We start from the raw sequence: 14,543 nt of genomic DNA, 5'->3' as shown, positions 1-14,543 counted from the left end.
GTTTTAGAGGTTATGTACACTAGGACAATAATGTAATGTTACACACATGCACATTATCTTTATTTCAGCATCTTCTATTGATATTTCCACTGGCATCCATTTCAGGTGGTTGGAAAACTATCTGTTGTTTTACTGTGAACATATTAGACCACATCCTGTAATGTAAAAGCTAGTCTAACATAACCAATACATACAATAAATCATGTAAAAAATGACTTCAATGAGTAAGAGCGTGTTACATGCTTTAATATAATTCAAATCCATTCACTGAATAAAATATTTTTACAGTGAAACTGTAAACATTTTTAATATCAACAGTTATGTTATAAAATACAATAATCACATTGGGATTTTACTAGAATATTCAGCATTCTTCCTCTTGTTTACTGTATTTCAGCAACTCTATAGAAAATGAAGAAAAAACTGCATTAATAAAAACAAATTTAAAACATACACAACACAATAAATTGACACTGGAACAGTCACAATTTTAAGACCAGACAAAAATGACACTAAACCTAAAGGGAAGTGAGATAGTGAAAACGTACCTGAGGGCAGGTAAAAAGCAGTGACATGTCTGATTACACATGGGAACATGTTTATAATTTCTAATAAATTAATTTAGAGTCATACCTTCTTTCAGTTGCTTTATTTCTTCTGATTTCATTTTGAGTTGTTCTTCAAACTCGATACATTTGGCACATCCTGAATACAATGTGAAACATGACACTGTCAAATCATCCATATACTTGTATTAACTGTGATTCAGACTTGTATAACTGATGGTAATTGGATCATTTCTAACTTTTCTCATGATATTTCCAGGACATGCTATGTGGTAACTGTGGTGTTCTGGCCCTATATGCGTCAGCAATGTATTCCTGTCTCACCCAGTATACCAGCAACTAAAATGTAAATGAATAGACTACCTAAAATTTCTACTAGGGAATACACCAAATGACACCTAACATCAGAAGTATAATTAATCAAGAGCTGGGAGACTTCAACTGGCCCCAACTGTCTGTTTTACCATCTTAAACTTACCATGGCCAGGAGGTTTAGGTAGCACAGCTTTATGGCTGGTTGCAGGTTGTTTCAGGACTCTGGCTCGAATGGCAGCATCACAAGGTGCTGAGGTTTCAGCAGTATTGGCTGGTACTGCAGCACCTGATAAACAGCAGGTACCAGCACTGCTAAGTAAATTAGGCAATTCCATGGTACAACAAAAGAGTAGGATCAAATCTTAACCTACCGTCCTTCTTGCTTTTAGCCGGCAAAGGTCTCTGACTGGTTACGGGATGTTTCTGGCTTTTAGTTCTGTTTGCAGCATCACATGAAGAAGCCGGAGCTTCAGTGGCACTGGATGTTAGGGGAGCCTCTGAAAAGATGGCAAAAAAATTACAGGTTAGACATAATTTACCTGCATCCTCAGAAAAACCCTATATCTGAACATTGCAATAATTTCTTAACAGGTGTTGTCAGTTTGTGTCTGTGTGAGTACGAACCATTCAAGTCTAACGTCAGCTACGATATATATATATATATATATATATATATATATATATATATATATTTAAAATATAACAACTTAGTATTTACCCATTTTCTTCCTCTTTGCTGTTGGCAAAGATTCCCCTCTGGTTAAAGGATGCCTCTTTGCTTGAGAATTATTCACCACAGGATTAGTAGCTGTTTGTGTAAAAAAAAAATCAATTAATAAATGAATAAATCTATCTTGTTGCATCTATTCATCATACCTTTGATTTATTATTATGTACCATGTACATTAGTGTACATCACCGCCGTACAAGTACCTGTAGGACCACGGAGTTTGTCAGTACTTAAAGAAGCAGGTGTGTTGCTTCTTGTCGATGGTGGTCTGAGACCTGGTGCAGCTCTCTGGATGCCTGATGGTATGGCAGTCAAATGTGGTTTTGTCAAGCCAGAAGTCGGCTGCTTTAATCCTAACAGCACAGGGAAAAACAGTGAAGAGAGTGTGCAAATACACCTCTAGTTTAGAGGGTAATAATAGCTAAAAGACTGAAGTATAATCAAACAAGAGTAGAACAGTCTTTGTCTAACAAAATGAGTTTCACATGAAACTCATTTTATTTATCAATTTCACAGACGACACTGATGCTCACTATTTTGTATTTTTAATAAATTAACCCTTAACGTGTTTAAAAAGATTGGAACTGCAATCTAGCAAGACAATTTTAAAAAACAAGCGCATACTGCTTACCTGTAGTTGTAGCACGTAAGTTGTAGGAACTTATCCCTGAGGTCTGAAATATATGAGGACAGAGGAAACCTCTTATTGGCAAACTCTGGGTCTGGTATCATTAATAAAAACTTTTTCAAATTTAACAGATGAAAATTACAAGGGACAACTATGTTCATTTGAGTGGTGAACTGGCTCCCGAGGTCAGAAACAGTGAATTTAAATATCCACTAAATTAATAACAAAATGCCACTAAAAATTCAAATCCTACCCCCTGGGCTGGATCAGGAGCAGCTGTATTCCTCAAAGCTTCGGCTTGGGTTCTTTGTCTCGTCATGGGCAGGCCTGATGTCGATGGCTCAAACCTTCCTGGAAGTGTGGAGGCTGTTTTGTACTTCAACAGCTGACATGCAGCTTTCAAAGGCGGCAGAAGAGACTTGGCGGCAGGTTGTGTCAAGAATGTTTTTCGATCACAGACAATGTTTGAGGGAACATCTGAAGGTACCTGAACAACGGGTTTGCCAGCGCCATCCCCATACAGTTTTTTCTGTGCCCCTAAAGTTTTGCAATCCTCTCGTTCACTGCACAAGCTAAACATTTTACAGTTGGGCATAGGTGTTGAAGTAACCAGAGAATCCACCCTTAAATCTAGGGTGTCATCCAAATTAAATGCCTTTGCGTTGCCGTTTCCTGTATCCATGCTTTGGTGGCCCAAAGTATCAGAAAGACATTCTATCATAGGCAGACTTGGTTGTGACTGATCCTTAGATTCATGACGTCCAGATTCAGATGCTGCTGCTACAACTGAAATTGCTTCAATTGCGACCTCCGGGGTATTAAACATCTTGACGTTAGGTTCTGTACTAGTTATTATTTCATTAGGTTTTGATGGTTCAGGATGATGAACTTCAGAATTGCTGTCTTTAGGACTAGAGGTTAGATTACAAACTTTAGAAACAGACGGCTCGTCCAGAGTGTTCTGATGACTGTCACTTGAGCTTATTTTTGATGAAGTTAATGTGCTGTTCTGTTTGGATGTACTAGCTGTTTCCTCAGGTTTTGATGGTTCAGGACGATGAACGTCAGAATTTCTGTCTTTAGGGCTAAAGGTTAGATTACAAACTTTGGAAGGAGAGGTCTTGTCCAGAGTGTTCTGATGACTGTCACTTGAGCTTATTGTTGATGAAGTTAATGTGCTATTCTGTTTGGATGTACTAGCTGTTTCCTCAGGTTTTGATGGTTCAGGATGATGAACGTCAGAATTTCTGTCTTTAGGGCTAAAGGTTAGGTTACAAACTTTGGAAGGAGAGGTCTTGTCCAGAGTGTTCTGATGACTATCACTTGAGTTTACTTCTGATAAAGTTATTGTGCCATTCTGTTTAGATGGAGGTTTACTATCGAATGTGTTGTTCTGGAGACCAGTTTCCTGTAAAGTAGTACTCTCACATGATTTCTGAGGGGAATGATGATCAAAAGTGGTGTTCTGCACATGACATGGACTGTTCCCCTTATCAACTGAGCAATTTTGGCCCATTCTGAGGGAAGCTTCAGTGGTGTTCTTAGAGGCCAAACTAGCCTCCTCTTTATTGTCATTATCCACTTTGGGACTGTTCCCATTAGATGGGGAAAGATCCAATGTTTGATTCAGAGCGTTGGGTATTTTAGTAGTAGTGTTTGTATTGGTGGAGGCACTCACATTGGTAGACTGGACGATGGTAAATGTGTTGTTGGCAGACCCAGCTGTTTCTGGGCTTGGCTGTGGCATTTTGCTGGTCGCCTCAGTGTCATGGCTGGTAATTAGCTCTTCATTTTTAATTACCACAGTATTAGAGGTCTTAACAGGTTCACCATGAAGCTCAGAGGGGACATTTGTTAAACTAGTACTACACTGCATATCAGAAGTAGACAACTGTGATGCAGCACATTGAGAAGACATGTCACTAGAGGAGCTTATGTCATGAGTAACATTAGCAGGATGGGTACCAAGTGTGTCCTCAGCTGATGTTTGACTCTTCACAATGTTTTGTTCACTGGGCTCTGTTGAGGTCCTGCTGTTCTCCAAAACACTGCTCATAGAAATATCCTGAGTTAGAGAAACTTTCATTGAATTTTCTCCTGCACACTTGTCAGATTGCTCACTAAATGGGCTTTTAGTGTGGTTGACACTGCCAAACGTACTAGAGAATTCGTCACCCTGAGTTATGTCTGATCTGCTGGGCTGAGTTATAACTTCTTCAATGACCTCTCCAGATGGGGTGTTGTTTTTTAAATTATCACTTGGTGGAACATCCTGTGTGACCTCCATAGAGGACATTTCTCCTCCCGGTGAAAACTCTGAATCATGAGTAACATCAAGGAGAGTAATTTCTGGGAAGTATCTATCATCCAGCCAACGCAGAGGAGCGTTTGCCCTCATGGGGGTGTCAACTATTTTAACATTTGGGTCTATAACAGCCATTGTTTCAGTATAGTTTGACAGGTCTGGAGAGGAGATTCCTGAATGGTTACCTTTAGTAATAGTGAAGGCGTTACAGATCCTGGAAGGCGAGGATTTTCCTATATTATTCTGGTGACTTTCATTTGAGTTCCTTTGAGTTATTATACCGTTCTTGTTTTTAAGAAAAAGGGCATTAGCACCAGCTTCTTCTAAAATGGTACTGCCAAAGGGTTTTTGAATACACGGTCTATCAGATGTAATGTTCTGAACATCACCCAAACCACTTGGCTTAACTACTGTGTTATTCAGATTCATTACAAGCAAAGTTTCAGTTGTGTTCAGAGAGGTTGAAGGAGCCTTATCTGTAGTTTCTCTCTCCCCTTTAGGGCTGCTTGTATCAGACTGAAGAAGGGCCTGTATCTTCTTCTGATGGCAGAGTTTTTGAGCAGTTGAAGAACTTGAATGGAGGTGCTGGCGAGTGGTAAATGTGCCGTTCAGAGATCTAGTAGTTCCAGGCGTTCCAGGTGCACTGTCAGGAAGAGCTGAATCATTTCTAGTTAGCTGCATTGTGGAATCACATGTAACATCAAGGAGAGTAATTTCTGGCAAGTATTCATCATCCAGCCAGCACACGGAAGCATCCTTGTCACCCAGTGATTGTACAAAATGACTACGGGAGTTGGTATGTTGGCTGGAACCTGTTGCTGATTTTTGACAATTTGCTGGGTTAAGATTAAATGGAAAACAGGGAAGATTGTTACCATGTTTCACAGGTTCTGGAGATGAACATTTATTGCCAATGTTTAGGTATTTTAAAATGGGGGTTAGAGCAGACTGGAGACCAGAGAGCCTCGATTTTGCCTTCACTCCTCCATTGCTGCTTGTTGGAGCTGGGGTTGAAAAAGTGCAGGTGTCAGAGAGAGTCTTGTTTTCTCCACTTGTTTGTGCAGAGAAACATCCAGTCACGTCTCCTACTTGGACTTGCTTCCCAGCTCCAGCAGTGACCTCTGGCGCAATATTTTCTCTGCATTCATCAGCCTCTGAATTTTCCTGAATACATGAGGTTTGCACTGTCTCATTGGCCATTCTAGACAATTCCTGCTTTTGCTTTCATGCGAGAAAAACTCAGACTTTACACATTTTCCAGGTGCCTTCACAGACTCCTTGTTCCTCCAGCCTGTGGACAAAAACATTTAACTAAAGCTTTTACATTGTCAGACCATGTCATTTTACAGTGAGTCCGTATGTCACAATTATTGCTTTGATTTAACCACTGAATTACCGTGGTTTGAAGCACAAACATTTATCAAGGGGATAAGTTACACAAAGGGAAATCACAACACAACTTACACCCAATGATTTAGGGATGTCAGCAGTTAAATAATGACAGCAGAAACGTTTATTACAAAATTGACATCGATTTAACGTTACTTCGGTCTAAAATAAGATAGTGTTAACATTCACTAGACACAGTTATATCGGGACTACATCACAATAATCACATATAGCACGGGTTATTTCTATTTGCTGCTGTCAAAATCTACAGTATGTTGGGTTTACAGATGCTAGCTAATGCGTCAAGTAACGAAGCTAAGCTAGCTAACTTAACGTTAGTCCGGTAACATTAAACATGTAAGACTTACGTACCACAGCATTGACTTCTTGTTGGATGTTTATGTCTGTGAAAATACTTTAAATGATTTACTCTGGACTCAAGTCTGTTTAATACAACACAAATTCACTAACCTAAGACGATAAAACAACATCACAAAGTTGAAGAAACCACCGCTCTAGTTCAAATACCAACTTCCGTCTCTTTCATTGGACAATTCCAACCAATCACAGCCGAAACTTTCTTCTTCGTGGAAGTTGTTCAAGGGTAAATTGGGCTTACACTGCCATCTACTGGTGGAGTTCTGCTGCTGTTAAATTACATTGTGAAACCCAGAAATCTAACTAACACTTTATTATGGTCTAGCTTTTAACTTTACATCTGTCTAAAGGTCTATAGGATAAATGTTTAACAGAAATTCTATTTTAGGGAATTTTCTCATTATCAATATCAGTCAGTTGCAAACAGACCAAGACATAATCATGGGCACAAAATGACACAATCTTACATCTGTTGTGTATTGTTTTAGTTTAGCTTTTGACAATCAAGGCCTCAGTGACTATCTGCTAAAAACCCAGATAAGCTAGCTTTTACCTTTTTGTTCAGTGTGTTCAAGAAAATACAGCTCTTCTTTAGTAACACTTTATTACAAAAATTGAATGTAGCACAGTCACTGACATGATAAACATCTCATCACTGTATTCAGTTTGATAAATACACCAAAAATAAATCCATATTCATATTATATTCTGATATTCACAAAACGCATTGCACTTCATCTTCTCACTCTTTTGTGGTTTTCTTGAGTTTGGTTTTCAGCTCAGACATAAGGGGATTTCCAAATCTGGGGAGAAAAGAATGAGAAAACTAAAATTGAGACACAGCACACAACACATACTGCTTCTATAATGTCCATACAGCAAGACTTTACCCTGGATGTTTTGGGGGCATCCATTTCGGTTTCTGTGGTGCCTCATCTGGCTTGGGAATGTCACCCTTGTCCTCTGGCTTTGTCTGAGGTTCCTGTTGATATAGTGACATATTAATAATGATATACATGTACTTCCGGATGGAAGAAGTATGGTACTTATTGATTATTAATAGTACCCTTGAGGGTTCTGGACTGTTTTCCTCTTTCACCACACGTGTCTTTTTTAAAGCCGGGAAACCAGCACCAAGTCCTGAAAACAAAAAGGTGTGATATTATCTACACATTATGAACAATAACCAGAAGTGAAAGGCTCAGTCAAGTGGCTTTCCATGTGTCGTACAGTAAGTGACCTACCAGGCAGTTTTATTCCAATGCCCAAGCCTCCCAAAGGTACACCTGCAGGGACTTTGAGTGGCAGATGTGACGATGGTGTGGGTTCCAATGAGGGCATATTTAACAAGTAGCGGGGATCTTTGGGCGGCCTTACGCGGGGGTTTTTAAGAGCAATTCTTGACCTTTGTGCAGTGACGTCCAGTAAAGAACCATCCACCTGCAACAAAAAGCATTTTAATTCACACCATCTTTATTATAAATACTATCTGATTATGTATCTATATTTAATGGTTAAATATGATATTTTAGAAACAATACCTCATACAGATCCTCAGACTTGGTCGTTAAATGTTCCGACACCTCAGCACTGTTCAGCTCAGGTAATGATTCTGCAGTATCTTCTGACTCAGGCCTCGGCTCCTCTGGAAATGGCAACTTAAACAGCTTCCCAGAATCAGTCCTGGTGTCGCCTTGTGAACCAGTTTTCGCTGACCAGTTTCCCTCCTCTAACGAAACCTCTGAGCCATGTTCAGGCGGTCCAGGTTCGTTGTGTTTGATTTCAGCAAGAAAGTCAGACCCAGTTATCTCAAGAGCCTCATCTTCAACTTTTGTTTTCTCCACTTTTAGCTGTGACTCAACGTCTACTTCTTCATCGTCTTTCAGGTCAATTTTATTTTCAATATCTGTTACCTCAGCCTCAGTGTCTTTCTGGGATCCCACTTCAGTCTCCAATGATTCAACTTGGTCTTCATCTGATTTCTCTTGTGATTTATATGATTCCTGTTTTTGATGTCCTGCATCAGCTCCTGAATCAGTGCTAAATCCAGTCTCAATGATGGATTCCTCCTCTTTCAGATGTGACTGTTCTGTCTTTGCCGCTTCCACCACCAACACATCTTCAGATTCAGACTTGGGTTGTTGTTCAGACAATTCAGAGCTGTCTGCTGATTCTGACATACTAGCCACCACATCACAAGTGTCTTGAAAAGACTCAGTACTAGTTGATTTCAGTGGCTGGGTTTCACTAGTTAGTGCGTCCCACTCGAAGGTGAGAGACTGGTCCAAAAATCCAGATTCTGCTGTTGATGAAGATACTTCATGAGAAGATACTTTGTCACTCACTAATCCAGATTCTTCTGAATCTTCGTTCTCCGTCTCGGTCTGCACTGATGATATTCCAGCTTCTTTCTCATTTATTTCATCTATTGTGGTGTCCGTTTGTTGTCCGAGTTCAGGCCCTTCTTGTTGTTTTCTCTGATCAGCATCTTCTGATGACACTGCCTCTATCCACAAGTCCAGGATTTCTTCATCAATCACATCTTGATGTCCACTTACTTCTTCTGCATAACTCTCCCCTGACTGTGTCACAGGTTTGGCCATTTCTTCTGTTGATCTCACAGCCAAATCATTTGCTTTGAACTCAGTTGTCATTAATTCATCAGCTGCTTCAGTGTCTGTTAACGTCTTTTCGTGGCTTATTTCAAATGCTTTGTCTAATTCAGATTCAGCGGTCAGCGTTTCAGTTGGCTCAGCTGCAGTTTCCACCAGTTGGAGATTTAAAATTTCCATATGATCTTTGTTCAGCTCTTCATCTTCTGCTGCCCCCTCTTTAAGGTCATAACCTGTTACTTCCGTATGTGGCGCTGCATCTTGCATTTCCACAGTACAGTCTCCAAGGACTTTGGGCTCTGTCTCAATTGATTCTTCCAGGAATCCAGATTCAGTAACATCGTCTAGTAAACTAGAGACGATGTTGCAGTTGAGGTCTGAGGTAACAGTGTCTACCCATTCTTGAAAGATGCCTGTGTCCATCATCTTTGGTACTTCAATGTCAAGGAGCTTTGAGGTTTCATCAGCAAATCCAAGCACCTCACCTGCTGCTACAGCTCCTGTTGACTCATGGACTTCTCCAGCAGCATCTTTGGAGTCACTCAACCCTTCGTCTGTTTCAAACTCGACCAACAGCTCTTCAGTCTCATCTTGCAGCACTGTTGTTGTCTCACATGGCTCATCTGCTAAGCCATCGTGGGTTTCTGATTCCTTCTCGGGGTGTTCGATCCCTGTCTTCATTGAGTGATCAAAAAAATGTCCTCCCTCTGTGTCAAATGAGAGTTCGGGTTCTTGAATTATTTGTTCAGTGTGTGGTTTGTCTGTTTCCTGTGGCAATTCAGTATCTATAAGGCTCAGTACTCCAGTATTCTCTTTGTTAATATCCTCTGCGCTTTCTTTCTCCTCTTCTATGTGTTCCCTCACCAGTAAATAGTCAGCTCCAGTGACAGAGCCACTGTTTTGAAGGCTCTCTGGCTTTTGGCTCTCGACCTCTTTTTTTAATAGGGCGGTCTGAATTTCTGTGCAATTCTCCACTTCCAGGAACCTTTGAGTGTGATTTTCATCTGGCCCAGGCTCATTGTTATATTCGGGAACTCCCTCTTTTGTTTCCTCACATGTTGGAGGATTTAGCTCCGGCGACACAACAACCTGGCCTTCACACGTCCTGAGCGGAATATTTCTAAGCTCTCCGCTTGTTTCCTGTCCAGTCTCGGCTTCAGGTTTTACTGTAACTGGCGTGACTGTACATGCTGTTTCCATGTGGCTTTTTTTGTCGTCTTCCTCGCTGGTGAGCCTCTCCTCTTCTACTTGATCAACAAATATCTCATTCACTAAAACATCAGCTCTTATTTCACAGGGTTTTTCATCAACCGCTGCACCAGCATCATCCATCTCTCTTGTTTTGGTTTGCGTGATCTTAGCCACACCCTCTTGTTCTTCATCTGTGAATCCAGCTGAAAGCAGTTCAGTTTTAGCATTAAAACCGACTTCTTTGCTGCAAGTTACGTGTTCAGTTAAAATTAAAATGTCTTGACTGCCGTCTGTAACTGTTTCGACGTCTTCTTCCAGCTCATTCTTTTCATCTATTGCTTGGTTGTGTGCAGCCTCGTTCCTATTTTCTTGCTCACAATGCTCTGTCTCATGTAATATGTTCCCATTGCCGTCGTCTCCCTCCTCGTCGACTTTCTCACTTGGACTTCTACGAGCCATCGCCTCTTCCTTGACATTGATGTCATCTTCCGACAGTTGTTCACTGGCTGAGATTTGATCTTCAGCCTTTTCTCTCTCATCAGATTCCTCTTCACTATCAGGAGCCACTTTTAACACACAAGCATCTATATCATCCTCTTTTACATCATAACCTGTGATTGTGCACAACTCACTGTTTTCAGCCTGTAGATCTTGTTCATCTTCATCATATATTTCATCTTCTTCCTCCTTAACTTTGATATCTGTCATGGTTTCATCCTTTTTTTCAGGATCAGTTTCCGGTGTCTCTGTTGTGGGACTCTCCTCCTCAGCACTGTCCTTTCTAATGCCTGTGTCCATGTCTTCAATCATTGCATCATCTGTAAGATTTAGTGACCCCATCTTTGCATGTTCTTCATTCTTGTCACTGTCTTGTGACTCAACTTGTCTGTGAGTGTCAAATTTCTGTTCTATGTTTTCTTCTTCTTCTTCTTCTTCTTCTTCTTCTTCATCATCTTTTTTAGCAGGGATATGTCCTGCATCAACATTTCCTGCTTGGCTGTACTCTTCCTCTGTCCTGCTCTCAAGCTCCTCAGACGCTTTCTTCAACTGGGTTTTGTGTCCTTCAGCAGGTTGGTCTTCACTATTAGCACTCTCCTCTTCTATGTGCATACTATCATCCTCTTTTACACCATAATCTGTGATTGTGCACAACATCATCTCACTGTTTTCTGCCTGTAGATCTTGTTCATCTTCATCATATATTTCATCCTCTTCCTCCTTAACTTTGATATCTGTCATGGTTTCATCCTTTTTTTCAGGATCAGTTTCCGGTGTCTCTGTTGTGGGACTCTCCTCCTCAGCACTGTCCTTTCTAATGCCTGTGTCCATGTCTTCAATCATTGCATCATCTGTAAGATTTAGTGACCCCATCTTTGCATGTTCTTCATTCTTGTCACTGTCTTGTGACTCAACTTGTCTGTGTGTGCACAAGTTCTCTTCTGTATTTTCTTCTTCTTCTTCTTCTTCTTCTTCTTCTTCTTCTTCTTCTTCTTCTTCTTCTTCTTCATCTTTTTTTGCACAGATATGTCCTGCATCAACATTTCCTGCTTGGCCGTACTCTTCCTTTGTCGTGCTCTCAGGTTCCTCAGATGCTTTGCTCAGCTGGGTTTTGTGTCCTTCATCAGATTCACCTTCAATATCAGGAGCCACCTTTATCACCTCAGCATCTTCACACATCACCTCTGTATCTGCATCCTTCTTCTGTGCACTCTCCTCTTCTATGTGCATACTATCATCCTCTTTTACACCATAATCTGTGATTGTGCACAACTTCATCTCACTGTTTTCTGCCTCTAGATCTTGTTCATCTTCATCATATATTTCATCCTCTTCCTCTTTAACTTTGATATCTGTCATGGTTTCATCCTTTTTTTCAGGATCAGTTTCCGGTGTCTCTGTTGTGGGACTCTCCTCCTCAGCACTGTCCTTTCTAATGCCTGTGTCCATGTCTTCAATCATTATATCATCATCTGTGAGATTTAGTGACCCTATCTTTGCATGTTTTTCATTCTTGTCACTGTCTTGTGACTCAACTTGTCTGTGTGTGCACAAGTTCTGTTCTATGTTTTCTTCTTCTTCTTCTTCTTTTTTAGCAGGGATATGTCCTGTATCATCATTTCCGGCTTGGCCTTTCTCTTCCTCTGTCGTGCTCTCGTGTTCCTCAGATGCTTTGTTCAACTGGGTTTTGTGTTGTTCATCAGGCTGTAAGCAAGTGTCCCAGGCATCAACTGTACTAGATGATTCGAGCAGAGAAGCTGGCACAGGGGGCTGTTCCTCATCGATGCCCCCTCCTCTGGCGTCGTCCCCTGTGTGACCACTTTTGACAGGCCCACTGGTATCTGCAGATCCCTGGGAGAAGTTGGGATCACTGCTGACGTTGTTGCCGGGCTCTGGTCTGAGGAATCTGTTCACAGCTCCACTTATATAGTACTGACAAAGAGATGTAGAAAAAAACAGTTGATTTGTTGTTCATTTTTAACTAAATCATCATTTGTTCCATGTATGTTCACATATCTCATCTTTTATAGAAGTTGTCTTCAGTTAGATCAGCCTATTTAAATAAAATGCCAATTATACCATGAGCATTTGTTTTCTTAGATCTAAATTATTATATTGAAACTAAATGGTTAAATGTTCTGTGTATCTACACCCATTCACCTAGCACTGTGTGAAAGGCTATTGACACAATAGCAGCAGCAGTTTGGGCAGGACTCTTTCCTGTTTCAGCACAGCAGTGCACACAAACCAAAACCCCATAAATAATTCTGCGAGTCTGATACGGTGCAGCAGCTGCTCGAACTAACAAAACTATTGTTTAGTTTAAACCTACAATTTTTTTGTCCGCCTGGGAGCAGTGCAGCGAGTCGTGAACATCATCTGGTGAATATTTGCTTCTTCAAATTAGAGTCATTAGCTGCTGCATACTGGGTTCACAAATCTTTATACTGGGTTCATACTGGGTGACTGATCTCTAGTGAACCAAAGTGGCAATGACATATATACAGGATGTAGTCTTGAGAAATCTCGCAGCCAGATTCAAAATGCTTCCCACAGTGGAATAATGTTTGGGTTTATGTGCTCAAGGTGCACACACACACACACACACACACACACACACACACACACACACACCTACACACACACACACACACACACACACACACACACACACACACACACCCCTACACAACCGGGGGGAGGCTGAATGGGGGTGGAGAGAGGAACAACAATACAGCCTACAGTGGATGTGAGTGACAGACACACAGGACTCTGCATCCACCTCTCTCAGCTTCAAACCTGAACATATAAAGTTATTATAATTGTTTCCACTGCAGCTCACCCAAACTGTCCAGAAAGTCCTCTCCACCCTGGAGAGGGGACTCTCGCTGTCCGGGTCCATCTTTAAACTTCCTCCTCGCTGCCTGTCAGTCCAGCAGTCTTGATTTCCTCAGGCTGTCACAGTGTTTGCAAATCAACCCAGTGTGTCACTTCAATGTCCCCCCACACACAGCGTTAATCGGAACCTCGACAGCAAGCTGCACCCAAACGCCACCAAGTTTGGACACATTGGCTGCTTGTCACGGCTCAGTTCCTGATACTGACACATGTCCGGTGTTTTATTATGAGGAAGAGAGTTGTTACCACAAGTGAGTCGCCAGTGCAATGAGCCTACGTGTTGCACAGTTTTGCGGATGTGAGAAGAGCTTCTTCTGTTGGTCAGACCATAAAAATACGAGTGATGAGTTCCGACTGACGTGTGAGTCGGTGTTTTAAAGTAGGTCTGCTTCACAAACAGCTGTGAGACAACAAACAGCTGACGGCCACAGCTGCTTGCTTGTGTTTCTAGTGTCTTTAAAAGTGACTTTTTAATCATTTTGTTGTAGTTTGACTGTGGATAATGTTTAATAAAACCTCTAAAGGAAGCTCTAGTGTTGTAGAGTTAGAAAAAAAACGCACCTTTAGCCACATCACCACATCTTTAGCACTCATCATTATTGCATCTGTCACATGTGGAGGTGCAATGCATGGTGCAATAATTCTCTGTGGCGTGTTTAAACATACTGTGCAGGGACATTTGAGAGTTCAGTAATGCAAAAGTCCTCGTCTACAGAGAGAACGCCTGACTTCTATAGTGAGGGGATCCGGTGGCTCTGTGAGGCTGTGGGGGGGCACTTTGCTGGGATGGTTTGGGTACACTTGTGCTCTCAAAGGGAAAGCTCACTGCAAAATAAATACTCTGTTGTTCTGAGTGATCACCTTTATCATATGATGAAACATGTCCACCCTGATAGACAATGTGCCAAATCCACAGGGTGTGAGCAGTCATAGTAGAAATGTGTACACTGTTCCTGTGTGTGGTATCAGGGTAAATCAAATAATATCTAGAATATGCATGAAAGTAAAAATAAAAGCTGTTAAATAGTTAATT

The 14,543-nt window shown here is 41.1% G+C and overlaps 2 protein-coding genes across 2 annotated transcripts; both read right to left on the bottom strand.

The window, feature by feature from the left end:
- Positions 1 to 82: 82 nt before the first annotated feature.
- Positions 83 to 6,456, bottom strand: LOC113156790 (mucin-5AC-like). The gene is made up of 9 exons (XM_026352118.1): positions 6,306 to 6,456; positions 2,493 to 5,835; positions 2,243 to 2,285; positions 1,815 to 1,964; positions 1,600 to 1,689; positions 1,253 to 1,378; positions 1,045 to 1,167; positions 634 to 705; positions 83 to 402 (listed from the first exon to the last, which is right to left on the bottom strand). Exons 2-9 carry the CDS (start codon positions 5,742 to 5,744, stop codon positions 365 to 367), a joined length of 3,894 nt encoding a protein of 1,297 aa, XP_026207903.1. The 5' UTR covers positions 5,745 to 5,835; positions 6,306 to 6,456; the 3' UTR covers positions 83 to 364.
- A 442-nt stretch (positions 6,457 to 6,898) lies between these two features.
- Positions 6,899 to 13,814, bottom strand: si:ch211-136m16.8 (uro-adherence factor A). Its single transcript, XM_026351904.1, has 6 exons — positions 13,455 to 13,814; positions 7,853 to 12,544; positions 7,556 to 7,751; positions 7,378 to 7,451; positions 7,202 to 7,293; positions 6,899 to 7,114 (listed from the first exon to the last, which is right to left on the bottom strand). Exons 1-6 carry the CDS (start codon positions 13,512 to 13,514, stop codon positions 7,054 to 7,056), a joined length of 5,175 nt encoding a protein of 1,724 aa, XP_026207689.1. The 5' UTR covers positions 13,515 to 13,814; the 3' UTR covers positions 6,899 to 7,053.
- Positions 13,815 to 14,543: the final 729 nt, after the last annotated feature.

The sequence above is a fragment of the Anabas testudineus genome, chromosome 19 (genome assembly GCF_900324465.2).
Source record: "Anabas testudineus chromosome 19, fAnaTes1.2, whole genome shotgun sequence".
Classification (NCBI taxonomy): domain Eukaryota; kingdom Metazoa; phylum Chordata; class Actinopteri; order Anabantiformes; family Anabantidae; genus Anabas; species Anabas testudineus.
Note: the sequence above shows the minus strand (reverse complement) of the source record. Positions and strands in the feature narration are given on the sequence as shown.

Excerpts from the sequence above, each read along its gene's own strand:
- LOC113156790 (XM_026352118.1), bottom strand. The coding sequence starts at position 5,744 with ATGGCCAATGAGACAGTGCAAACCTCATGTATTCAGGAAAATTCAGAG. Across the intron at positions 2,286-2,492 it reads CTCCTGATCCAGCCCAGGGG|ACCTCAGGGATAAGTTCCTA; the intron begins GTAGGATTTGAA and ends CATATATTTCAG. Across the intron at positions 1,379-1,599 it reads AGCAAAGAGGAAGAAAATGG|AGGCTCCCCTAACATCCAGT; the intron begins GTAAATACTAAG and ends CCATCTTTTCAG.
- si:ch211-136m16.8 (XM_026351904.1), bottom strand. The coding sequence starts at position 13,514 with ATGGACCCGGACAGCGAGAGTCCCCTCTCCAGGGTGGAGAGGACTTTC. Across the intron at positions 7,752-7,852 it reads AGTCTGAGGATCTGTATGAG|GTGGATGGTTCTTTACTGGA; the intron begins GTATTGTTTCTA and ends TTTTTGTTGCAG. Across the intron at positions 7,294-7,377 it reads ACAGTCCAGAACCCTCAAGG|GAACCTCAGACAAAGCCAGA; the intron begins GTACTATTAATA and ends CTATATCAACAG.